The sequence below is a fragment of the Anopheles ziemanni genome, chromosome 3 (genome assembly GCF_943734765.1).
Source record: "Anopheles ziemanni chromosome 3, idAnoZiCoDA_A2_x.2, whole genome shotgun sequence".
NCBI lineage: Eukaryota > Metazoa > Arthropoda > Insecta > Diptera > Culicidae > Anopheles > Anopheles ziemanni.
In genome coordinates this window covers 35,405,655-35,431,946 of record NC_080706.1, presented here as the reverse complement: position 1 = coordinate 35,431,946, position 26,292 = coordinate 35,405,655, and the positions used below count along the sequence as shown (strand labels likewise).

The 26,292-nt window shown below is 42.4% G+C and overlaps 2 protein-coding genes and 1 pseudogene across 3 annotated transcripts in view; 2 read left to right on the top strand and 1 right to left on the bottom strand.

The window, feature by feature from the left end:
• The window catches only part of LOC131289475 (inositol-trisphosphate 3-kinase A-like), a 35,982-nt gene extending 19,708 nt beyond the window's left edge, over positions 1-16,274 (top strand). The window contains exons 1-7 of one of the 2 annotated variants that reach the window (XM_058318741.1): positions 7,757-8,703; positions 12,646-12,822; positions 12,888-12,960; positions 13,506-13,636; positions 13,707-13,847; positions 15,238-15,348; positions 15,444-16,274. In XM_058318741.1, the coding sequence (XP_058174724.1) occupies positions 7,852-8,703; positions 12,646-12,822; positions 12,888-12,960; positions 13,506-13,636; positions 13,707-13,847; positions 15,238-15,348; positions 15,444-15,998 (2,040 nt within the window). In that variant the 5' untranslated portion in view covers positions 7,757-7,851 and the 3' untranslated portion in view covers positions 15,999-16,274. Of the gene's footprint in view, positions 1-7,756; positions 8,704-12,645; positions 12,823-12,887; positions 12,961-13,505; positions 13,637-13,706; positions 13,848-15,237; positions 15,349-15,443 lie in introns of those variants that run through there. The other variant, XM_058318742.1, reaches the window with a different exon arrangement.
• Positions 16,275-17,214: 940 nt separating this feature from the next.
• On the bottom strand, positions 17,215-19,107 carry LOC131286017 (cytochrome P450 4C1-like). Its single transcript, XM_058314875.1, has 5 exons — positions 18,936-19,107; positions 18,553-18,750; positions 18,297-18,482; positions 17,617-18,231; positions 17,215-17,555 (listed from the first exon to the last, which is right to left on the bottom strand). The coding sequence occupies exons 1-5, from the start codon at positions 19,105-19,107 to the stop codon at positions 17,215-17,217; spliced, it is 1,512 nt and encodes a 503-aa protein (XP_058170858.1).
• A 2,589-nt stretch (positions 19,108-21,696) lies between these two features.
• Positions 21,697-26,083, top strand: LOC131284652 (nose resistant to fluoxetine protein 6-like; annotated as a pseudogene).
• The last annotated feature ends 209 nt before the right edge of the window (positions 26,084-26,292 follow it).

The window sequence follows — 26,292 nt, the reverse complement described above, 5'->3', positions numbered from 1 at the left end:
ATGCTACGAATTGTTTCCTGAACCGGTCCTGCAACCGCTAAAAGAAACCGGTTCATTTACCATTCAAATTAACGGTTAAAACAAATATAAGCAAATTGACTGTTTCAGTGTTGAATGCCAATCGAGGATTCATCACCTCTCTTCCCAACAGTTTATTTAAAAAGGAAGTTAAGAAGAAAACCTTTATCATCACCTGATTACCCCCTTCCTTGAATTTATTTTGTTGTGGCAATAAATACATTTTTTCTGCTTTAGTGTTGTTAACAGAAAGAACAAGAAAGTTAGCAGACCATTCGATGAAGCAAGCATGTACATTTTAAATTTTAGCCTTTGAATGCTTTGAAACGAAAAAGAAGAAATGAAGAAAATGTACAATTTTCGCACCAAATACAGCCGTCATTGACGCACTTCCTCCTGGCGTAGCATCGATCGGACCTGATTATTAAGTGGCCTTCTTTACCTACTCCGCGAGCATTATTTGATCGGCGATTCGCTCTATTTCATAGTCGTTGCTGTTTTGTTTTACATTCGTTTGGCAGCATTGACGCAAATGATTCGGAAAATGTTTCCATCCATTTTCTTTCTTTACTATGAAGATCAATTGTTTCTAAACTAATGAAACGGAATCATCTCTAAAACACCCTAAGCTTTTAATAATGTGTTCCTGGGGTCTATCAGTGTTATTTGCCAAATTGATATTTTTATTAATTTAAACCTGGGCCGATTTATTGTGGGTAGAAATAATAAACACTTCTCAATACAATAAGCAATCCTCTCTTTAAACATTTGAAACGCTCAATTTTGTTGTAATTTTGCTGCCGTAGGGTAAGGTTAGATTTCGCTCCAAAAATATTTTCCAGATCATGTTCATACAGTGAGGAGATTAAAGTTATTTCCAACACTTGACTTATCTTATTGAGTTTAGAATTCATACCTGAGTTGCTGCAGTAACTTCCTCCTTTGGTTCCGAAATAGTGCACTCGTCTCCGGATGTAATAAAGAGGGACGTAGAGAGTTGAAAAGAAAGAAACAAAGAGACATAGAGAGAAAGAGAGAGAGAAAGTGAACAAGATAGAGAATTGCATTTGGAGGCTGGATCGGTCGACAACGCAATCACCGTGCCAGCACGAAGCTATGAATGAATAAATTAAAATATTTAACGAAGATAATTTATTTTATTGCTGCATTGTACGAGCTGCGCGTATGCGCACTTATCTCAGCGAACGATGGTAGCGAATTGCATGTCGTTGCCATTCGCAACGGTCATATGCGTCGCTTTCGGTTGCATTGCTTTTCTCGCGCGAACCAAGCGCAGGCATGTTGTTGTGCGACCCAAAATTGGCACCGGGCTGAAAATAACGTAAGCTTTTTTCGAATTTCAACCATTCCATTCAACCCTACACAGCACGTCACGGTACTTTACACGTCTGGGCTCATTAACGTGTTTGGCGTTAAATGTGTTGATTTTATTACGCCTCTCAACATGGTTTTAGCCATGTGAATCATCCAATCATTCTGGTTGAGAATCGACGGTAAAGCAACAACAAATGAACATTTTCGTTGTTTGTGCGTAGAACTTATCGTGTTTATAATTATAATGTCCAAAACGGCGATGTAGTAGTGCATTAGTCTATTCAATATCTTCTCCTGTTTAATTTGATCGAATTTTTTTGTGTGTTTTTGATATTAAAACTGTTTTAAACAAGGCTTGGTAGTAGTGGCACACGTTGAAAGATAAAAATGAAAAATATGATCTGAAACTGGGGTCGACATACACTTCGTAAAAAGGGCCAGATGATTAAAAGGAAACCAAAATCGCGAGCCGTAAACCTTTTTAATTTTAATTTGTGGGTAAATCCTATAAAAATTGAGATGGATTTTTTGTATGACATTTTCTTATGGGCGATTACTTTTTCTTGTTCTACAACAAAAATAGGAATATCTAAATAATTGAAAGTTTCCAAAGCTCCAATATTCTTTATTATTAAATGTTTTATAATTAGGCTTTTTTTCATAAACGAAACATACGTGTTAGATTTAGTGTGACGTAAAAATATGTTATTTAAACATGTTCTAGAAATGCAGCACAGAAACAATGGAAAATAATGTTTTTAGATGGTCTCTTTTTACTCTTTGGTATTCATTGAAAAACATCCCTTTTCGGAATCCGGTTGTATGAAAGTTATTTATAATAAATTTGGAGAAACAAATTGTACCTCCCTACCTCTAGATTTTTAGCCACCCAAAAATAAACAATTAAGATCGACTTCACGAAGTCTAAAATAATATTTCAGTCGGTCAAAAGTGACCCGAAAATGGCCATCGATTTGTGACTTGGTACGAAATGGAAATTTCCCTCGTGACATATCGCGCGTGTGATTGATCGTTTGTTCGAAGAAAGATCTGTCCGCACAGAAGCGTCCCGGCGAACCGCGAAGGGTTTGAAGCTTTCGCGGTCGCATTCCGGCGTGTTTTGCGCGATACTCACACAAGCGTGACCCGCGCGCCAACGTGCAAACGTAGTTGTGGGGGCACACGCACCGTGGAAACGAACACTCGCGATCCCCCCCTGTCACAACAAGGCCTACTATCGACGTCAGATCGCGACAGTTTCCCACACACAGCCTCACAAGCGCGCCGTCTTCTCGTATCACTGATAATCGTTGGCTTGCGTGCGAGGCAAAACCGCCGATCAGCGTCACCGTCGATCGTCCCTCCGCTCGCTGCGATCTCCACGATCTCCCCACTGGATGTCCCCGCTTCCCCCGGCGTTCAACTCCACTCGCAATGCCTCGTCGTACAGCCGTTCGGAAACGAGTGCTTCGAGCCTCGCGCTCATGTTGTTGATAGTTCAGTCTAATTCCGACCACCGGCCGCACCGAATGTGCGTCGCGCGTTATCGCGAGGGTAGACTTTGTGCTTCGTGCAGCCTCCGCGCTGGTTCCCACCAAACGCAAGCCCCTTCCCCCTTTGCCATCGCCTGGCCCCGGTCGCGATCAAATCGAACTGTATTCTTTCATCCGTGTGCGCGCGTGGAGCTTTCGGGATCGCCTAATCAGGCGCCATAGCCGGAGGCGAGAGCTGGATGCTTTTCGTTAGTTGTTTTTCGCCTTTCTCGCGCATCATTACCGTGTCACGACCTGTTTTAGCGGTTGTCAATTTTTAACGCACACACGTGTGTCAAGTGGTCGTCCAGTTTTCACCACCCCCGAAATACATTTTATTCCCGGCCGGACTTTGTGTGGACAGTGGAGGTCGCGTAGTGAAAAAAAAAAAAACAAACCGGCGAACACAAAGCAACGAAAACTTTCACTTTTGCGACCCGGGAAAAAGGTTAAAATTTCGGTCGGCCTACCGGTTTTTTGGGGTGACGGTGAAACGGTGCCGTGTTTCGATTGCGACCCCCCAAAACAGCGCGCTGGTGATAGGATAAACATTTCCCTTTGCCATACACAGGGTACGTGTGTCCGTCAATGGAGTGTGTTGTTGTTATTCTTCGGCAGGGAGGGTGGTACAAAATCTACCCCGCAATCAGGCAAAACTGTGCGTGGCAAACATGGCTAGAATAAACGACCCCCGGGAAGGGGGGGTACACGTTCCGTGCTGCTGGAACGGAACCGGGCGGACACGAGCAGCATTCTTCTCTCGCTCGCTCGCTCACTCCGACCCATCCGGCCCCTGGCTAAATATTTGAATTCTAGATTAAACCCGACACAATACACAATCGGCGGCTAGGAATGCTGTTGCGCCGCGGGATCACGAAACCGCATGCCCTGGGAAACACTAGGGCTCTCGCTGATAGTCGCTTTCGCTTGCCATGGGGAAGCCAACTGCTCGGTCGACCGGCTTTTGGCTATCTATCCCCGCTATGGACAAGCGTTATCTCGCGTTCGACGGGCTGAAAGGTACACGCGCTTCAGGTTGTCGAGGGTGCACGGAGAGATGGGGTTCCTGCTGGGGCGGAAAACCCACCGCCAATGTTGCTGTAGCACGCGGCTTATACATTGTTTACCGTACAGGCCATTATCGGGCCAGCGGTGCCGAGCGATGGAGGTTGTTTAAATGTTTGGTATTTTTCCCCCAATAAAGCGAATTGGCGAATTGGAGATAAGAAGGTAGTCAGCAAGGTGTTGAGCAGGGTTTTGTATGTTTTGTATGCGCAACGCCAAACAGTTGTCGAACATGTTGCTATACATATCGGGGTTAACGACAAACAGTGAGAAATAAAATAAAATCTCACACATTGACATGAAATGATTGCTTTTGTATAAATTACTTCTATTTAGTTTTAAAACATAACAAACATCTCAAAACCTTGGAATTGACAGGTGTGTTCAATTTTTCAGGAAGTAATTCTGAAGGGATTCCTCAAACATGATGGGTCAACCCTTTGGTCGTATCGCCTTTTGCGGAGAATGTGCCCACCGGATTGGGGATGGACAGTCTGTGGGTTTCACACTTCCAACAATAAAAAAAAAAAACAACAACAAACCGTAACTGCTCTTGAACCCAACCTGTCACCCGGAATCCACGCACGATTGGTTTCGCTTTTTTCTCACATTTTGCCTAAGATTCCTGAGGCCGCATGAAGGTACTTCTTAGTTTGCGTTGGCACAACTCAATGGTGGACCATGTCGTAAATCCACGGCACGTCAATAGACACAACCGTTCCGTTGGTTGTGCACTTCCACACCCACGGGGTGCCCTTTTGTCAGAAAAAGAAGCGCTGAGCGAGGAGCAATCGATGGATGAATCATCCACGAGGTTGCACACTCTGGACGTGGGTTTTTCGGGAAGATCACTTCATTATCTCAGCTCGTCTGAGGGTGGGGAGGAGTTACGGAAATAGCTGCTGAGAACGAGATATGATTTTGTGAGTATGGGGAATATTCAATCCGTGATGGTGGAAATTCCCTAATTTGAAATACGATAATTGTAATATTCTATTCATCTGCCGTTTTCATCTTCGAAGATTAAACCAACCCATCTCCGTGTGATATGTCGAAGATATTCCTTTCACAAAAGATGTGACATCTCGGTGTCCTTCACATTGACTGTATGCTAAAGAGCAGAGGCTACAACCAGTAGCCTCGTTCCGCCCATCGATCGTCGGTATCGGAGCAGGAAATTTGGCATGTGCTTTGGAAGCGTTAATCGAACACCGGACGTCACTTCAGGCGCGGATCGATGATGTTTTCAGCCCCGGTCAGCTCACAAAACTTGCGTCAAGCAGGTTGCTTTAAATTTCAAAACACTTTTATCGTCATCGACGTCATAACGCGCACCCGATCACATTGGTTTTCGGTGGTGTGAATCGGGTTGGCCTGGGTCGGGGGATTGAATCAAAATAATGAATTCACGTTTTAGTATTCAAACACGTCATAGAATGGCTTAGCGCAAAGCTATAAAGTATAAAAGACTCAAAGTCCGCATCAATACATGATAATCCATATTAAAAAAAAAAAACAAAACAAAAAGTGTCTTATCACTTGTGAAAGTCATTTGCTTTTTATGTTCTTCAACTGAATTCGTAAACATTTTGGGAGAGTTCAGCAGTTTACCGCTGGGCTATTTAGTCAAAACTGTCTCTTATCACTAGTGTGATTTATTTGGATTTCTGTATTGTACATGAACCATAAACAAGATTGGAGGGATCAGCAGTTTATGAACATTTTTTGCCCTACATTTGTTATACCATTTCCATCTAGGTTGGAGAGTTGTTATTTCAACTTCGTTGAAATATTACCTCCGAATATCGCAACAAATTTTAATTAACAAAATTGAACATACCAATCATGAAAACCAATTGTGCAATTTTTTACTACCAAAACACCACACTCGAATAATCTTTTCTAATTAAGTAAATTGCAATAGAAAGTACCATTTGTTGATTTTGTTGCGATTTCAATTGAAATTTTATGAGTGCTGAAAATGTCAATTCTGCACAGAATAAAAGGTTTCTCTAGACTATGTCCAAATGCAAATTAGATGTTTTTCAACACGTTGTAAAGTTTTTACGGACTTGCGACAAAAATGCGTTGATAACAAGTTCAGGAATCTACTTGTTATTAAACAATAGAACAGTAAATAGAACAAAACTGTGGAGTTCGTTTTGGATTAAAAAAAGATGTCTAAAAGTGAAATATTAACACTAAATCAAATAGTAATTTTTGGAGACTTTCAAACAAATTTCTAAGTTCAACTCCAAACCAATGAAATGGGGATCCTCTTGGAACTCTATCATCCCAGGGAACATTTTCAACGGTTCTATTTACACAATCATCTCGAACCAGCATCCATGAACCGGTCTTCCAAACGCTCGTCCACTAGACACCCTAATGGGGTTTGTGGCATTTCCTTATCACCAAGTCGACGCTCACCGCCCGTGCACGGACTCGTCTTGGCGTCTGGCGAGCGCCTTTGCGAGGTAGAGAAATAATATTTTATTGCCGTAACGATCGGAGCGCCGTCACACGCTAGTTACACAATAGTACGATCCAGTGCCAAAGTGGGAGACCGGTGACAGTGGCAGAATCACATCGCCAAACTGCACTTGCACTCGCGAACTGCAATGCGCTGGCAAGTTGTGGCCGCCTTTTGCGTGCCGGCGTGATTTTACGACGATGCTCGGACGGAAAGAATGTCAACTTGGTTGTGAAAGCGTGACGCAAATCGTGATGAGATTTCGATCCCCCCTGGAGAATTGTTCACCCTCCCAGCGAATGGTGTTATTCACTGGAAATCGCTCGGAATGGCGTAATTAGGGTTCATTCTCGTGCCTTTCGCTGCGCTTCGGCCTCAGATGGGTTTCTTTTCCGATGCCATTCGCCACAAATTCGGGTGGCCTGAAGAAACGTACCGCTTTAAATCATCAACCCATCAGCATCGGACGTCTTCGCCAAAAGTGGCAACCTTTCACTTCACCTGATTGACGAAAAGAAAACGGATTCCCTGATGGGTGCAGGGTAATGGACAAAACAGGGGGAAAAAAACTCCGTCCAAAAGCCCTCATAAAGTTCGCCATGTTTTCCTCATGCGCAAAGTGTTGCACGCCCCGAGCACAAAAGCAATCCCATATCTTTACCCTTCGATCGATTATACCATTTGTGGTGTAATTTCGTTGAATTATAATAATGTACAACTGATTACTGCGCTTCAACATTGATCACCACCGGTCGATAGAGGACCCGAATGGCGAAACTTGAACCGCACCGGGACGGTCGAAGAACCCCTGGGCCGAGGGGAAGCCATGTGTCGGGAGGGTACGGCCATCATCATCCGGTAGCCATCGCCGTTTTATTTGCCAGCGGAACCGGTTCGGGTTCGGGCCGGCGACTTCCAAATACGTCCCCATAAGTACCGCAATAAATTCCCCCCACCTCTATCCTCCCGCTCCGTGCAGGGGTGAAAGACTTGGACGCGTCCCGACCGGTGGCCAACATGACGCTGCATAAGGCCTTTTCAGCCGGGTTGGCCCGATGGCTCTGGCCCGGTGACACTTATGGAAACTTGAACAAGTGGCTCCGGCCCGGCTGAAGACAAATTAACTTCATGCGGCGAATGTGCGGCCGGTGCCGCGTCGAGACTTGATTTACTTTTGCCTTTCCGGTCGGGGACTATGCGGGGGATACGAGGACCGTTCGGTTCCATCGAAGCAGGGCCATGTTTGCACACCGTTTGCGCCAAAATTGCCGCACCGCAACTGAATGTGTAGTTTGTGTCGATTTGCAGTGATCTTCGTTGGAGGAAAAGAGAGAGAAAGAGAGAAAAGAGAAAGAAAAGAAAGCACATCACGTCCCGGTGGAGTGAATGCCCTTCCCGACGACGGACCACCAGCCAGCCTGCTAAAGGATGCCTATCTGCACGCTGCCGACGGTGACAATCTACGAGGACTTTGATAAGCTCAGCGCGAAGGAGGTCTACTTCACCGAGTCCGGCGACAAGGTGACGGTCAAGCTGCTGCACTTCCCCAACCTGAGCCCGGAGGAGCAGGAGCACCTGAAGAACATGTCGGACAGTGGGGACGAGCACGGCAGCGAGGACTTCGGCGCGTCCGGGGCCGATGCGCTCCCGCGCAGCCGGAAGAAGTCCTTCACGCGCAAGCTGTCCGCGGACGCACGCAAGTTTTCCGCCTTCGGAAATCGCAAGAACTCCAAGGATTCTGACTTGATGCCAGGGCAACAGGGCGCCGGTGCACAATCCACCCAACCCAACCAACAGCACCAGCAACAACAGCAGCAACAGCAGCAACAGCAGGGACCATCGTATCATCACCATCATCACCACTTCCACCATCACCACCATCATCTGTATCAGCAGGCGCAGCTTCCAGGCGCCACTCTCCATCATCACTCCTACACGCAAAGCCACCAGCTGCGGACGCGCAATCAGAGCACGCAGCCAGCCTCTCAGCACTACTATCAGAATCAGCTTCCGATCGTGCAACACCCGGCAGGTGGCGAGGGTAGGGCTACGGGACGGGGCGCGTTCGGGGGCGGTGCATCGCTGCGTCACCGTATGAACTCGAACCGTTCGCCGTCGCCACGGCAAGCCCCCGCCAGCCTCTGTCCCGGCTACGAGCAGTACCAGATGTCGCTGCTGGAGGTACCCATGCCACGTGACTATGGCGATGCATCGAGCGACGATCTGAGCTCCGAGTGGGACTCGGACGTGCCGGATGTACGCCATGAACCTGGAGCGAAGGTAAGCCCGAGCTGGTCCGTTCCCTGAGGCAGCGTATGCCTTTTAGGAGTACGTAAACTCCCGTTGCAATGAAATTGATCCACCTGTACGGCTTGGAAAACCGTTTAGCGGGAGTACTAGCAGATAAGTTTCAGGTGTTTGGATGCGGAAACACTTGGTGGTATATGTGAGCGTTGAGTTCTGGAATCTTGTACGAAAAAGTCGGCTGAACAAGAACGTGACCACTCTAGCATGTGTCTGCAGGCCTATCTATACATTTTTTAAGGTCTCTTTATATATGACTGTTTATTCGTACTTTTCTTGACAGTTATTAATCGAATCGGATATAGACATCAACAATCAATTACCATCATTTCGTGGATTAATTTCTTCAGCTCACCTCCTTTAATTCTTCTAGTTGGCCAAAACTAGTGCTTAATAAAACATTGCTCTAAATGGAAGAATATACCGAGGTATAGTTAAGACATTGATAGCTGTATTTGACATTGTTTACTCTTCCTCGTGATCGAAGTTAGCTACTAGAAGTTGCTAAGTGTCCTAGTACGTAAAATTTTAGGTTTTTGGAAATTTAGAATTTATTTGTGCTCTAGAGTATGATTTTGTCATTTTGTCGAGAGTGGTATTAGTTTTCGTTTTTCAAATTTATTACTATCAAGTTCTCGATAAATTTTACTGCCTTGCAAAAATTGCACGTCAGGTGAAATATTTTTTCAATATCTGTTTAACACTATAATACATTGCTTTGGAATCATGCTCGAATGCTTTTTAGCGGTCATGTTGACCGCTCTTCTTAACACGGTATAAACGTAAACAACATTTTGGCAAAAGCGCAAAAATGCTCGGTCGTGTCGATATCTTCTCGACGATCCAAATCGACGCCACTTACGCGTCGAGATTCTGCGCGGAAACGAAACGACGCGGCTAGCCATTTTTTGGATTTTTTCTAAAGTGTGTGCATGGGACAGCGTCGAGAAAACTGACAGGCACCGTCGAGAAATCGTGATACCCGCAACTCTTAAGTATATTTGTTTACTATCTTCTGTGGTTTTTAATTTTTTGATGTACCACTTTGTAATTCCTCTAACTCGGCTGTTTGGATTCTAGTGTTAAACTTTTCCATACAATTTTTCTTCTTTTCGGTTTGTTTTGTCCGTCAGAGAGTACTTGTACGAAAGGCGAAAGAAAGGAATTAAACACATGAAATGCTGATTTGTTTTTTCTCGAAATTGACTTAGAGAAGACAAAAGTCAAAAGTGTTCTTTTTTACCTTGAAAACAAATGAAAAAAAAAAACGCCGGTCATGGAAATATCGTAGCTGTAAAAGATGAGGCGGGAAAAGAAACTGACTTTAAATGGAAAGCGCTCTCTTAGCATAAATCAGGAAAGCATTATTGGTTCTATAAAACTAAGAACGAATATTCAAATACAGGATAAGAAATATCATCTCGGTTATTGGACATTAGCATCTGGAATATGTTATGTGGGAAGTATATTCCCTATGACTGTTAGAGTTAAATCATCGAGCTGTGATTCACAAGGCATTGCATTTGCCGTTCCGTTCGCTTCGTTTCACAGAGAATCACGTCCGGTTTTCTTCAAATGCATCGGACCGAGGAATGCTTCACAAATCGCCCTGACGTCACCAACATCGTACCGGGCTCATTAAATGTCATTTCGTCAGCGCTCGCCGGAAGGACACTGCGTACGTCACGCCAGTTCCCGAGCCGCCCTTGCCGTGTCACTTTCCCTTTCGAGCGCATGTGCATCGATCGTAAAGTGGAATCGGATGATTGAGAAGAATTGGTTCTCAAACAGAACTGTTCCACTGTTTAACTTTGCTCTTATTTATTTTGACGGCTCCGTACCATCGCAGGAAGGGGAAGACCTGATAACCGACCGGCGCGAGATGGTGTGAACGATTCTGTTTCTTTTTCTAGCCTAGCTGCAACTGCGCAGTGTGGCTTAAAATAGTACGGGCGACCGTGGGCGGACCATGTGCACATGTGACCCCTCCGGCGAGGTACAATGATCCATTGGTACCAGGGATAGATGACATCGGCGAAATGACAGTCTTCATCAAAGCATTAGTCTTAAATGCTCTCCATCCCGTGCCTCGCTGCAAAGATAATCAACGTGGAAAATGGCGATGGTATCTGGGCGCTCGGAATGGCCCTGATTCAAGGCGTTCCGTGCCGCACAATTGACTTCAATTTCGCCGGGAATACATTCTCCATTACAAGACGCTCGTATTTAAAACACGCGCACCATATGCCGCGATGCAATGTGATATTAAATGACCCACCGTCCGCCACGATAGCACTGTGTCACGCACGGGTACCCTTCCGGCACCGGGTATTTACTTTCGAATAAATCAAACTAAACCCAGTCCTCCGGTACTCACTTTCTCGCGCTTCCTTGCCATTCCCTTTTCATCCATCCCGCGGGGTGGACATGGTACAATTCGTGAATTTTAATTTCACGCCACACCACCCGATCAATCGAACCGATCGGCCTAAGGCTAACGAGCCAATTTGTCGGTGGTGAAGGGAGGGGGTGAAAATCTCATCAGCCGAAAATGGCACAACAAACGCCCCAATGCCGCGCGCGCAAATAGCTGCGACCGGGCGGGACAATCGTCAATATGGGACACCATTTACGCACGAACGTTCGCATGATTTCGCGGGGCGTTAAATGGAGCCCGCCGAAGCAGGACGCAACCCGTTGGGGGACCGACGCCGGCGTCATACCGTTGGCGAAGAAATGTGATAGCTACAGGTGGCATTTACGTAACGTCGATTGACGCTTACGTACACACTGCTGGTGGAAGAAATCTGTGACAACAACAAGTGCGCCCTGGCGTTAATAAAAACCCTACACTTTGGCGTTCAGCATAGGCGATTATTGGGCGGGGGTTGGGGAACAAGTGTGAATATAAAATTTTGGAATTATGTTTTGAAAATGATCCCTTCCTTAATTCTCTCACGATCATACGTTATAGCGACAGTAGATGGTATATTTCTATATGACGTGAATGAAATACTTTAAAGGTTAATGGAATAATGGGTTTTAAACAAAATGTAGGCACATTTTAAAACTTATGTTTGGAAAATAAAAGCAATTTTCCTTGTCATATATCCCACATTCACCACAAACAAACGACAAGCTTTACCCATTTGTACTAAAATCTAAGGTTTTCAATCGAGAACCAACCTCCTGTTTGAATGTTTCAATACCTGATTTTTTAATTCTGCAAAGGCTCTTCATTTGGCAGGCACATGCATTTGTATAGCAACATTAGAATGGCTTCGTTTTAATGAAGATTTAAGTTTATTTTGCCATTATGTAAATACGTATATATTCTTCATTCTTAAGTTATCGGAACCGGAACGAAACGATACGAGTTCTGTGGTTTGAACAGAACTGGAGTCTACAAACTGTAATGTGAGCCACTCGCAGATGCTCCCAATGCTCGGTAATCGAATCGATGCACAAGCAAGTATTGATCACTGACGGAAAGCTGTCAACGCGACAGCGTGATCGACATATTTGACCAGCACGCTCGGTGATCTGCAACGGATACGGATAACTCATGCGTTCTTTTTGTGGATGGTGTATGGTTTTGTTCGCAGTGCGGTTTTCTGTTTCGATTCGAACGACGCAATAAAATATCGAATTGCTATCTTGAGAAGATTCTGGTTGTCGGTGAAGACGTTTCGATCGAGGTGTTACCGCAGAAGGGATATTAACTTACGGTTCGTTCATGTTTCTAGAATAAAGGTGTTTTAACGGGATCTAAAACCATCGGATCATTGATTTGTTATAGAAGGAATCAAATAGAATCTAATAGAGATTAGCTACCCATTCTAAAGTTGTCGGTTTCACGCTATGTCCCTTATCAATTGTACTAATAATTATTATTATTATTGTTTGTTCCATCAACAGCCTTCCGGGTGGCGCAAGTTGCGCAACATCGTCCAGTGGACTCCGTTCTTTCAGACGTACAAGAAGCAGCGGTACCCGTGGGTTCAGCTAGCCGGGCATCAGGGGAACTTCAAGGCGGGCCCCGACCAAGGGACGGTTTTGAAAAAGCTGTGCCCCAAAGAGGAAAAGTGCTTTAAGGTAGACGGCATTTTTAAAACGACTTTTTTTCGAATTCATGACCTAACTGATTTCTACTTCGACAGGTTCTGATGAAGGATGTCTTGAGACCCTACGTCCCGGAGTACAAGGGTCAGGTGAACAGCGAAGATGGAGAATGTATCCTTTTTCTAAAATCAATGCCCAGGCAAAACTATCAACAATCCCACTCAATTTGTTAAATATCAATCGGTTTTCATACGCTTTAAATTATTAGTCTAAACCGACCGTCAAAAGAACCATTATACGTTCGGGTAGAATGCTTTTCAAAATCAAAAGCAAAGCTTCGTTCATCTTATCCGATCTTGACTAGACGGGCAAAGTGTGGTGATAATTGATTACTAATTAGATCGTCACGTTAGTATGCCGTTGGTTGGCTTTTCCCCGACAATACGTTATACGAAACGTGCTCTCACTCACTCAGTGCACTGATTCTTTACATTAGGTTGAGTTATTATGGCTCTGCTTAGCACGCCGTCTAGGTTAAGCATTTTGCGATAGTATAGATGCAATTCGTACCACTATCTCACATAGTCTCGGAAATTGTTATGAAACTAACCCAATTTAATTGGAAGTCGTTCTGGGGTGAAATTAAAAACACAGAAACACAGTGATTCCACAACATTGCTTCATTTTCCTTAACCAATAAATACATCATCGTACAGCTACCTATATACAGCTCCAGGATCTACTCAGTGACTTTTATCAACCGTGCGTGATGGATTGCAAGATAGGCGTTAGGACCTATCTGGAAGAAGAACTGTCGAAAGCCAAAGAGAAGCCGAAATTGCGGAAGGTAAAAGCACATCGACTGTATGGTGCTTTGAGATGCCATCTGATCATACGTTTTATGTTCTGTTTTGTAGGATATGTACGAGAAAATGATACAAATCGATCAGAACGCCCCCACCGAGGAGGAGCACCGTGCGAAGGGTGTCACGAAGCCACGCTACATGGTATGGCGGGAGACGATTTCCAGCACCTCGACGCTCGGATTTCGAATAGAGGTAGGTTGGCTGTGCCGATCAATCAAGCCAGTGTTCAGCCGGCCGGTTGATAGATTGAGAGCGTACCAGGATGTGTACATTGCCGTTTGGTTCACTGTTTATGACAATGTTTAGATAGGTGATGTTATCGTTCGCTCCCAACTGAACCGCCGTTAAAACGTTTTCGATTCACATGATTATTTTGGTATTTGAAAAAGACTAATGAACGAGAATTTATATCGCTGAAAAAAGAGTTTTAATTTTATCAAATTCAAATTCATCTAAAAACATGAAAAAATGTATATACCTAACGGCATATACATGAATGGAATTAATGTAACATACAGATGATAAACTGTGCATATCTATACATATTTTTGCTGATTTTTTGTAAGGAGTCACTGTTGATCTTTTCTCACATTAAGCTTAAGCACTGCAGATATTATTAAAGATTTGTTTGATTCCTGTTTTTTAAATTAAACCATCTAAATTTTACATCTGAAAATAAATTTTACTAACACATACCAAACAAAAATAAGATAAAAAGGAATCGATCAAATATCAATAATTTTAAATATACCACAATTGTAACTATTAAATTAGACCTCTCAAAACAACTAAATATCATAAAATAGAATGTTATGTCCAGATCTCGATATCGAGCATTTCTTTCCTGGAAGTGATTCTAATAAAGTTTTGACAGAAAAGGTCAAAGTGTAACAACAACAGCAATTAGAACAAGCATAACAAATAACTCTCAACCAAAGAATTAAAAACATATCCCTTATATACCGATCATCGCCGGGGCGTCAAGCTAATTATACATTATTTTCGAGTCTAGTAGACCTTAGAAATGACTACCATGATGAGATTCTTTATTGTATATTTATGTTGAAAACAATATTGAAATGAAGTTTTTACTACAAAGTGTGTTTGTCTTGAATTCTACTCCGTTTCATATTTTATGAAAAGCTTAGTTCTTTATGGCATGTAGATTTTAGAACACTTTAATACACTTTATATCACTAGAATTAAGGCTTATATTGAGCTCAGAATCGTATAAGATTTATAGTTTAGTAAAAAACACACAATTCCCCTTTAACACCAATGATAAGTTATTATATCTTTTGGGTATTTATGTAACCTTAGGAGCATCATATGAATATCATGGATGAGTATTTTAGACTAAGAAAGAGAGAAAATTTCGCCAGGACATATAAGAGCTTTGACCCAATAGAAAAAAAACAAGCGGCCTAGTAGTGTTTAACAAATTCTCTAGTGTCTACAAGTTTACCGCACAATGAGTTAGTTGCTTACTACACCAATTCCATTGAACAATGCCTAATTGAGATGAGTTAATAATATATAAACAAGTTAAAAAAATGTTATTGTTGCTTCCATTCTTTCATAGGGCATTAAAAAGAGTGATGGAACAAGCTCAAAGGATTTTAAAACAACTAAATCTCGCGACCAGATCTGCGATGCTTTTCGTGAATTCACCGAAGGATTTCCACATGCAATGGTAAACTTTATTAACTTTACAGCCTGTTAAACTTTACACAAAATTGCGAATTTATACACTGATTTAAATGTATGTACTTCTATCATCCCTTGCAGCCCAAGTATATCCAACGGTTGAAGGCAATCCGAGCGACGCTGGAGTACTCGGAATTTTTCAAAGGACACGAAGTAATAGGCAGCTCGCTGTTGTTTGTACACGACCGGCACAAGGCGAGCGTATGGTTGATCGATTTCGCGAAGACTGTTAACCTGCCGGAGAACGTCACCATCACGCATGACAGCAAGTGGAAGGTGGGCAATCACGAGGATGGCTACCTGATCGGCATCAACAATCTGATCGAGATCTTCAGTGAAGTGCACGATCGTCAGACGATGCAAACATTAACCGATCGAATACCGCGGCTATCGCTTCCGGACGATTCCAATGGCATGTGTGCGACGGGTGTGGATGACCCGGAACGAGATAAACCACGAGAGAACGATGCGTCGCCAACTACCTTACCCAACTCCTCCGGCCAAGGCGACGGTGAGATCAACTGCGTCAACAACAATAACATCTATGGCTGCAAAACGGATGAACAGCAGCTAGCCGGAGGCAGTACGCCCTCCGAGGCGGGGCTTCGAGACTGCGCCGGTACGAAGACGAGCTAGTGCGGCAGCTAAACATGGACTGAAACTCACGGGAGCACAGAATCTGAACGATTGCGGCTGAGCCGGCAGTAGAATAAGGGAAATTATGCACGTGGCCGGATATTGACAAGCCCAGTTGAACAGTCGCAAATGACTTACAGCTTCGCTGCAAGGCTGGCAACTTGGCAACCGTTTTCCATTGATTGCAATGGCGGGTGAGAAACGGATGTTTAATTTATGAAACACAACGATCGAACAATTTAAGTAATAAAGTTAACTAATAAGTAGTGTCTAGTAGTTCATTAAGTTGGCATATTTCAATACATCTCTACCGTATCTTGAAATTATATGATTCATGCGTATTTTCCGAAATAAAGAATCAGGGTAAGGAAATAAGACAAATGAAAGCTAAACACATTTGAACTTAAACAGACGAGTAATATACTAATAATTTTACCATCGTACTCTTTTTATGTATTTTTGACCGTAAATGCTCATGGCACACGCATTTTTGATAAATGTACTTTACAGCGATCTTTGTAGACCCATTTGTTTGAAACTATCATCAACACCGCTTGCTTGATTCCTTGAGAAGCTTTTGACTTTGAACATGTATGGATAAAAAACACCCGTCACTACAATTAAAAAAACAAATAATGAAACATCTGCCTGATACGTGAGAAAATCAAATCATTATCAATCCATTAATGATTTGAAAACATTCAATGCGAATTCAAGCAATAATTATATAGTTACTTCTTCGATTGTTGTTTGGTTCCAGTATCTGATGAAACTATGAGAATCATAAAGAAAGTAGTTTCTAATGAATGTTGATTATAGAAAGAGAGATTAACTCTATTCAATTGATATGAATCTTCGATGACCATTCATACACATACCATCAATATTCGTAATTTATTACGTATTTACCCACATTAGTTGGAGTAAAATGGAATTTAAATGTTGCTTTAAGTTCGATGATATTTTCTTTCGATAAGGCATTTATTTCAATATTATTTTACCGATGCAAAAAAGTTTGTATTTCAGCAAATATTGCTATTTCAATATTTTACTTTGCTAAATCAAAGTTTCAATTGGTACCCTTGAAGGTAAATTCAACGTAGTAGTTGGTCTATATAACCGTGGCTTCTATAAGTCTGTTCAAAAAGTTATGCTTGTAACAGTCATATCGCGCGAAGTTTGTTACAAATATTGTAGCATTTAGAGTACGTTTAACTCATCGTTCTTCAATCGACACCATGCATCCATTCGTGATCCTCAGTATAATGGCAAACTTCATATTCAAATCCTCCATTTTTAATGAGGTTGCAAAGCGATAATTCCGTACCAAATGTGCAATTAGAATTTTCATCGACAGCCACGCGTACCGGATGCCGATGCAGTTTCGGGGACCTCCACTGAATGGCAGGTAGGCGTAAGGATGACGTTTGGCAACTTTTTCCGGTAAGAAGTGATCTGGATTGAACTTCTCTGCCTCCGGCCCCCAGATCGATGGCTCCCGGTGAATGGTGTAGATTCCGATGCAGACACAGCTGCCCGCAGGTATGGTGTGTTTTTCTATTCAAGGAAACTTAATTTATTTTTAAGGTTTCTACTTACAGGTTTGAATATTTCTTACCATCCAGCTGCACATCGGCAACACATTTTCGACCAAGAAGAGGCCCCACTGGGAACAGACGCATCGTTTCCTTGCAAACCATCTCAGTGTAGACAAGCCCATTGGCCTCCTCGGTCGTGACTGGTTTAGATTTATCCGGACACACACTCATCACCTCTTGGTACACGGCTTCCTGTACCTCTGGGTGAATAGCGAGCATGAGCAGAAGATTCGATACTGTAGTCGCCGTTGTATCGTGACCCGCCGCAATGATCGTGTCTATATGATCCATTATGTGCTCATCTGTCAGAGAAGGATTATTCTCGGCCACATCGAAAAGATTGTCGGCAAAGTTGAGGGCAGGCTTCCTTCCATAACTATCGTCATTAGGTCGAACTTCTGTTTGTCGTGGTTGTTGCTTCCACTCCTGCAGCAGTCGCTTGGACATTCCTCTTATGGTATCCCAGCACTTTGTCTCCGTTTTGTAATCTTCCGTAAGTCTGTACAGCCACTTGGGATATCGATGCACGGAGAGAATGCGTTTGAAAATGAGCGAGAAAAATGTGTCCAAGCTGTTGAGGTATGCATCGGCTTCATCGTGACTCTGCATGTTAAGATCCGTGCCGAAAGAAGTACCTGAAACGTGAGCTGATATGTCAGCAAACACTCTTGACACCGTGCAATTTATCTTCGATACTCACTGAAAAACGCATCAATGTTACACTTGGCTATATGCAAATGAAGATCAATTTCGCCCTTTCCGACGTATTTCTTGAGTGTTTCCACCATGATAAAGTCCTTGTCGTTGAACGTATCGACAAAACTTGCCAGCATCGCGGGGCTGAAGGATCGGTTCAGAATCTTACGATCGTTTTTCCAGATGTAATCTAATTGAGGGAACGCAACGCTCGTATGAATAGTGGGATAATGAGGCACTGTGCACTTCCTATTACCTACCCGGAGAAGCAAATAATCCCCGACCAACTCGGAAGAAGTTGTAGTGAAACGTTTTGTTCAGCAAATGTGGTGAATTCAGCACTGTTTGTATGTGGTCCGGATTGTCGTTGATGCCTACAACAAAAAACGGTCCGATCCAAACACCTACCGGTGAGTTATACAAGGGGGAATACCGGTTTAGAACTTTAAATAAATCATCTGTTTTCAAACGAGAAGAAAAACAAAACCTCAGTTTAGAACTTTTTATAACTAGCACATTCGTTTCTTTGAATTTGCGAATAACTCGATCACATTGGAGAAAACACCGTTCACAACAAGCATTTTATCGCTTTAAAAACTATCATCACAGTTTTAAATAAAGTTCGAAATATCAAATTAGGCACCTCCAGGTTTCTTCCCAAATATAAGGTACAGTTGACCGATGAGAGGCAAAGCAAATGGCCCGTCCATGGTTCCGGCCGCGGTGTACAGCTTCTGCCGCTTCCATCGTATGACCAGCAAAGCCACCACCGTAAGTAAAACGAATGCGTAGAGTAAAAGTTGCTCCAAATGCATCATTTTGCATTGACTGTGGATGATTTGATAGAGAACTGATTGAATTCAACAAATTCTTAATCAATGGGGGTACTTGTATCACCTGAAAGTATTCGACACGAACTAAGCTCGATGGCTTGCACAGGTACTTGTTTTATATGCCGCAATATGGCATGCGCGTGGTGGGATTACAAATTAGCGTTAATGATGCTCAACTGGCGCGATCAGATACTCGTCGAGAGCTTCGCTGGGAACCGGCTTGTACGTCTCGTCTGGTAGAGTTAACGGAGCTGTCGGCCAAGTAAATCTATAGGACGTGGTCGTTTGGCTAATATGTGCTGATCAAAGATTAGAATGAAAGTTACATATGAACTAAACAATCGTTGCATAATTGACTGAGCAAAGGTGGTAGATGCTAGTGTAACGTGCAACTATTAAAATACAAACGTAACAATGTACATGTGCTCGCAATCTAAGTTTAGGTTATTTTATGCTCATTCATTTTATGAATTTATGAATCTCATCGATCCATGAACCTTGAATTTGTCTACATCTTACCCATCTCCACCTCAATCCCCGTAGATAAAATGAGGCAGTATAGAACCCGATATAACGACCAGCTCAATGAGATGTATGGCGAACTTACTGTTGTGGGAATAAGATTTGCCAGACTCCATAAAGATGATCAGGACAGAGGAACTGACGTTGCAATAAGGGATTGGCATAGAAAAATTAGGCTTTCAGATTTGTGTCCCACACAGCCTTCTAGAAGATATTTATTGCAAGAGTCGGCAAATTTTGTCGGTAAGCTGGAATCTAATGCAACAGTTAGGAAATTATACGTATATGGTTTTTCTCGTTTATAATATTCCCCACAGCCATGCTCCTAGAGCAAAACTGAGTAATACAAGTAAACCTTGTAACGACCACGAAGAATCAAAAGTCAACCGTAGAGAATTATTCTAACTTGATATTTAGATAGATTACCATTATTTCATAGATTTTGTTTTTTTTTTCTAAATTAAATCGCTTGTTGTAGTTATGTAATTTCTAAACGTCCCGATTTTTTCGAAACACTAGAGCTATAGATTACCAGATTCCCTGGTTCATTTATTCTGTGTATCTAGCCCATAGTTTCATTGATTTAGTTTTAATTCATCAGTTGATGTGCATTTTCAGCCCAAATTATAAAACGATTACGATACTTTTCCATCGCATTAGCTTTTGTTGCACTTTTTAGTTCTGTTGGACACGGGTACGTGGAAGGAACCAGACTGTCTGCAAAATTCACATCAACTGATTTTAGCAAACACAACATCCAAACAATTCCAACGAACCATAAAGCTTAGTTGCCTTACTGTTTGGCCCACACCGGGTACATATAAAGTTCTAAAACAATCAGATATGTTCTAAATGCATAAAAAATGGCTACTCTTGATGATGTTTTGATAGAATGTTGATATTCTTCTTAGTTTCTGTGTAATATATTTATACCATAATAGAATCTTTGTAAATAGATGATAAACATAAACAAATGGCGCCACTGTTTGACCACAATTCACCAAATCCAACAAAAACACCATACATTCTAATATGTCGCTAGGTGAGGCAAGGCCTATGATCAGAAATCAGCTTGCAATTGTTTAATGTGAATAGTTAGGAATAAGCGTTATGTGGGCCAGCGGGACAGATAACCTTGTAATCAAATAAATAAATAAATAAATAAATAAATAAATAAATAAATAAATAAATAAATAAATAAATAAATAAATAAATAAATAAAAATAAATAAATAAATAAATAAAAAAATAAATAAATAAATAAATAAATAAAAAGATAAATAAATAAAAAAATAAATTAATAAGTAAATAAAGAAAAAAAATAAACGATTGTTTTAAATCGGTTCTTTTTTTTGGTAATTTTCATTGCAATTATTCAAGGGCCTGGCCCTTGAAAGGCCTCTTCCCCGCCTCCTCGTCGGTGGAACAACGCATCCTAGCTGTTTTACGCCCCGTAGGATGCCAGGACAGAGTGTGCAGCCGCCCCTAATATAGGGAACAGACGCTGGTTCGAGCCGCTCGGATCCAACCCTTTACAGAACATAAGGTATTCTTTAGCAAAGTTATTCAAAAAAAGTCCCAAAAATGAAATGATTATGAACATGAAATTTTATGATGAAGATGATATTTCATAACAACCACCTAGCAAAAACCGTCAGCCATACGGATTCAATTCTGTTATATACGATAATAATAATAATACGATCAAAATGCAAACAACCATATCCAACCAAAGAAATTAACAAAAAGGTCGATAGCCGCGCACTGCATATTCCAGATGGCCCAGGGTACGTCGTTCATTTCAAGGCCTTCATCTCATCCGACTCTGTTTTATTATTTTTTTCAGCCGTTTTTGTTAAAATGCGAGGCATTTTCGTCGAAAAGCGCAAAAGCACGTGCTTTACTACAGTACTGTGCACAAATGGTATTTATTTATTTATTTATTTATTTATTTATTTATTTATCTCGGAGCGCCGGTACTTTAGTGATTGGACTATCCGAGAAGAACGCAGTGCGCGCCCGTATGCTGCAGCGCGGAACTTGTCAGAACATGGAATACTACAAACGACTGAGGACACCGCAAACCCAACTCTTCGAGAGTAAGAAGCGTCGCTTCGAGGAGTCGGATGAACAACTGATGGAGCAGCTACAGGATGTTGAAGAAGACACAAGGCGGCTTTACGCCAAACGTCGCAATGTGGAAATAAGCTGTGATGAAAGGTGGAAGTGCTACTTTAACGGACACCTAGACGGGGCAGAATTAGGAGAGTCCAGCAGCGGCACAGGCAGAATCGAGCAGCACATAAGCCAGATGACGATGTGCTCCCACCATTCTTGGACGAAGTCAAGAAGGAAGGGTGACAGAATGGACTGTGCCAACTTTCGAGCCATCAATCGCCTACAAAATCCTATCCCAGATACTCTTCTGCAGACTCGCACCCCTTGCTATATCCACCCCCGACCAGATCTTCACTCTACGGCAGATCCTCCAGAAGTGCCACAAGCACCAGTTCCCGTTACTTTTGGAGTCCGCCCACGTATTTGCATGGTGCAATGCTATATAAGCAAACGGCTGACCACCGATCTATAATATACCGTCTTTCGGTCAGAGAAACTTTCTTCGGAGAGAGCTCTCGTCCGACTAGGAAATGTCGTGACACATTGAAAAAAAAATTAAAAAAAAAAGAATGTTATGTAGGGAGGAACAAAACACACTCATGTGTATGTTGGTGAAAGATGCATCCAACCAAATAAAATGCGATGTTCCGTCGTTCTCTACCATGTGTTAAAACGATTTCGCTAGCCCATAAACTAATAAATAGTTTTACATAAAGAGATACCTATAAAATGCTTTTCGAACGGCGAATATCATTCACTCGTTTGATTTCACTGCAAGCTCCACAGAATATGACGATAGGAGAGTAGGCGATGAACCCGGCGTATAACTGTACCCATATAAAAATGCACACTTTTTGTGAAAAACTGGTTTTTGTTATCATAGCATACGACTCATCGCCCACTTCAATGTTATCTGATCAGTGAATATCAGAGCTTCCGAACACAAGGTTCGCCCCGGACGGACGCTAGTTCCTGAGTGTGTGAAGAATTTTGTAGCATTTTGAGATGGAAAAGAACGTGTTTCTAGTATTTTTAATCCTCCTATCAGTGGTTCGACCGCAACAAGTTGTAGCTAGCAATGTACAACCTGATCGCAATTTTGTGGGTCGCAAATGGGGTCTCATTCGTCTTCCACCAATTTTTATGTACGATGATTTGGCGCAATGCGAGGCACACAACTCCGTGTACTGCTACGCCCGTACCATCCTGCGAGTGGATCGCTTTCCGAATGGATACGTCCTACCGGATACCGAAGTAAGTTGTGACAATCATGACGTTCATGAAAAGTGCGAAACAAAATGTGTGAAAGTGCTCAATGTGCCCAAATTCGATGCTTACTATTCCGTTAGAGCACGTCCCGTATCGTGTACAACCACCGGGTGCAGTTTCTGGCGATAGGAGTCTGTCTGCACAATTGCGAGGAAGAGCTACGACACTTAAGTACAACCGAGAAGGCAGCTTTGTATCAATCAAAAATCCCGGTCAATTTTACCGTAAGTATAAGAGAAAATGCGAAAAAAGCAAATACTCAAATACCAAAAAAGCACATCAGCAGTGCGAGATAAGAATATCTTCCGATCGAACTAAGTTGATTTTACTGTACTTTTTATCGCCTAACTACACTATAGCCTATCTACACAATCACTATTTTATAGCCTAACTATACTAACCCTACCAATCGCTTTTTATACCTGTTTTATCTCTCTTTTATTAGTGTTACATAGCTTCGACATGGACCAATAGCTGATGTGATGCAGAAACATTTCATTTGTTTCTTGTATAGTCTTTGATTTTTTTCTGAAAATTTAACAACTTTTTCAAAGTTTCAAACTTGTGCTATTGACCAATTCATTAGCTCAAAAGAGCTGTGAAAGTTCATATTCCGTTTCATTGATATGGAGAGCTGCAGGCTTAATTTAGAGATCAATTTAAACAGGTTTAATTTTTGTCAAAAAAATGATGAGGTGGATCCAAGACGTGACGCAAAATTAAATAATTTTACATTAAAATACTCCAATCTTAATGCAATAACACATCTCCAACCAATTAATACTAGTAGAAGTGTGTCCGCTCTCAAAACATCAAAAGGAACATCAAATTGACCCATGATAGTGCAATCAGTGTTAACCGATAATTTTTATCATTTGTCATCAAATGTAATTAGGACTGCTGCAAAAGCTGGGATGAGGAAGTACACCCATTTTCACCTCGCATGCATACACGCACACCCCTCGCCACATGGAAATCTAATCTTATTATCTCATTTAAAAATTAGTCTCTTATTCCAAACGAGCTGTTTCCAACGATGGATAACGATAAGAGCAAATACGAGACGCTGGTGAACACTTGTGTGAACCGACGGTTAAGTGTGGAGTACAATATGTCCGGTTACACTGCGCTAGAGTATTGCCGCCCTCGTATGATTAAAGTGGCTCGATCGTTCGGTAAGCAAAACGGGAAAGCAAACCGGGTTGACCAAAGGAGTAGAGCTGTTTGTTCGTGTTACATGGGCATTGCATATTTTTATCATAAAATAGATTTGTTGGAAATACTGTTCATCGCCGTATCCGTGGGCTTCATAGGAGCGTTACTCATCTCTACAGTGTTAGATGCTTGTGGTGTTCGACCAGGTAATGTGCACTCAAGTCTTCTTGAGCCAACTAATGCATTTGTTCCTTCTTAGAGAGTTCTGTAGTCTCGGCATTTTCCATCCGGAAAAATTGGAACCGGCTGATGGGCGAACAGACGTCATCCTTACACCTTGATTTGCTCTACATCGACGGGCTTCGTGTGATCGTTAATCACCTAGTGATCGTGCTGCACAGCTTTCTAGTCGCCGGTGTGATTCCCACGAAGAACTACCAAGACTTGGAAGATCTACTAGCCTACCATGGCTTGCAGGCTTACTTATCCTGCAGCGCGTTTCTGGTGCAAATCTTCTTCACTATCAGTGGTTACCTGCTGACCGTGAACTTCTTACGTGATGCCAGTCGAGTACCAATCAATGCCAAGTATATCGCCAACAAACTTTTGAGTCGCCTGGTGCGGCTGATGCCGGTCTACGGCTACTTCCTACTCTTCTCCGTCAGCCTGAACCGTCGGTTCGACGTCAACGAGATCGGCTTCCGATTATTCACGGCGGAAAACGCCATCTGCCGTCAGAACTGGTGGGCCAATCTCCTATTCGTGAATAACTTCTCTTGGCCTCGGGAGCTGTGCCTTATCCACACGTGGTACCTTGCGGCCGACCTGCAGCTATTTCTGATGGCCCTAGCGGTGCTACTTGTGATCCATCGTTGGCCACGAGTCGCTGGATTTTTGTTCGTTTCCGGCGTGATCCTCTCGCTCTGGGTACCGGCCTATATCACACACCAGCACAAGCTGCATCCGGTGCTGCCATCAAAATTCAGGTGTGGTTAACCATAAATTTTCCGTAACCAATTTCACCTTTGTTCCAAATCTTTCTCAGTGAGGCAAAGTTTTTGGCCATGTACGAACCATGGGTGAGGCATCTTTATCTTCCGAGCTATGCAAACACCGGATGCTATCTGTTTGGGATCATCGCTGGATACCTTTACCACCAGACGACCACCAACAATCTGCAGCTCGGAAAATCACCGGTAGAAACACTCTTGAACTTGCTTGCCTAACCCACAACCATTCCAATCGTCTTATGCTGGTTTATTCAATTTTAGGTTTACCGTTTGGCCGACAAAATGGTGACTCCGGTTCTACTGATGGTGATAGTTTCTAGCTGTTTATGGTACAATTTCGACGTTCCTAAACCTTCCGTCTGGGTTTCGATGTACTGTGCGCTGTTCAGAAATATAATCGGCATTTTTGTGGCACTCTGTTTTCTGCGCAACATCAACACTCCTAAAGGTAAGAATGTTTGAGTCAGCAAGCAGAAGTATCGAACTCTTTCAACAAGTCCACAAATGTTTAAGTTTAAAATTCAAACGAGGTTGAGAACATTGATGATGGAAATATATTTTCAAAGATTAAATTCCTACCTTCACATCCTTCCAGGACTCCTAAGATCAATCTGGAGCTCAAAACCGTTCGTCACGCTTGGAAAACTCACCTACAGCGTTTATATCTTGCATGACGTTGTGATGCGGTTCGAGCTGCTGCAGGTGCGGATAGGCGCCGTGTTCAGCGCGTCAAAGTTCATAGGCTACATATATTTCGTGAATGCGGCATCTTTCATCGGTGGACTGATAGTTTTTATGGCCATAGAACAGCCTTTGATACAGCTGCTGAAGCCTCTCGTCAACAGGGCGTATCCAGTCCAGGTTCACAAGTCAAAGAATAACTAAGTCAAATTAAAATTCGTTCCACCAGTCGAGTGAAGGATGGTTGCTTGTGTTGTGATGAGGCTATTTTAGAAACTGCTGTATTTTTAATGAGGTATTTTATTTTAATTTATTTTTCTGGTAATGGGAAACGTATATATAAAGATAAATATACTTAGATATAAAAACTTGGGAAAATTAAAATAGACTATTTATATCAGGTGTCGGCAAAG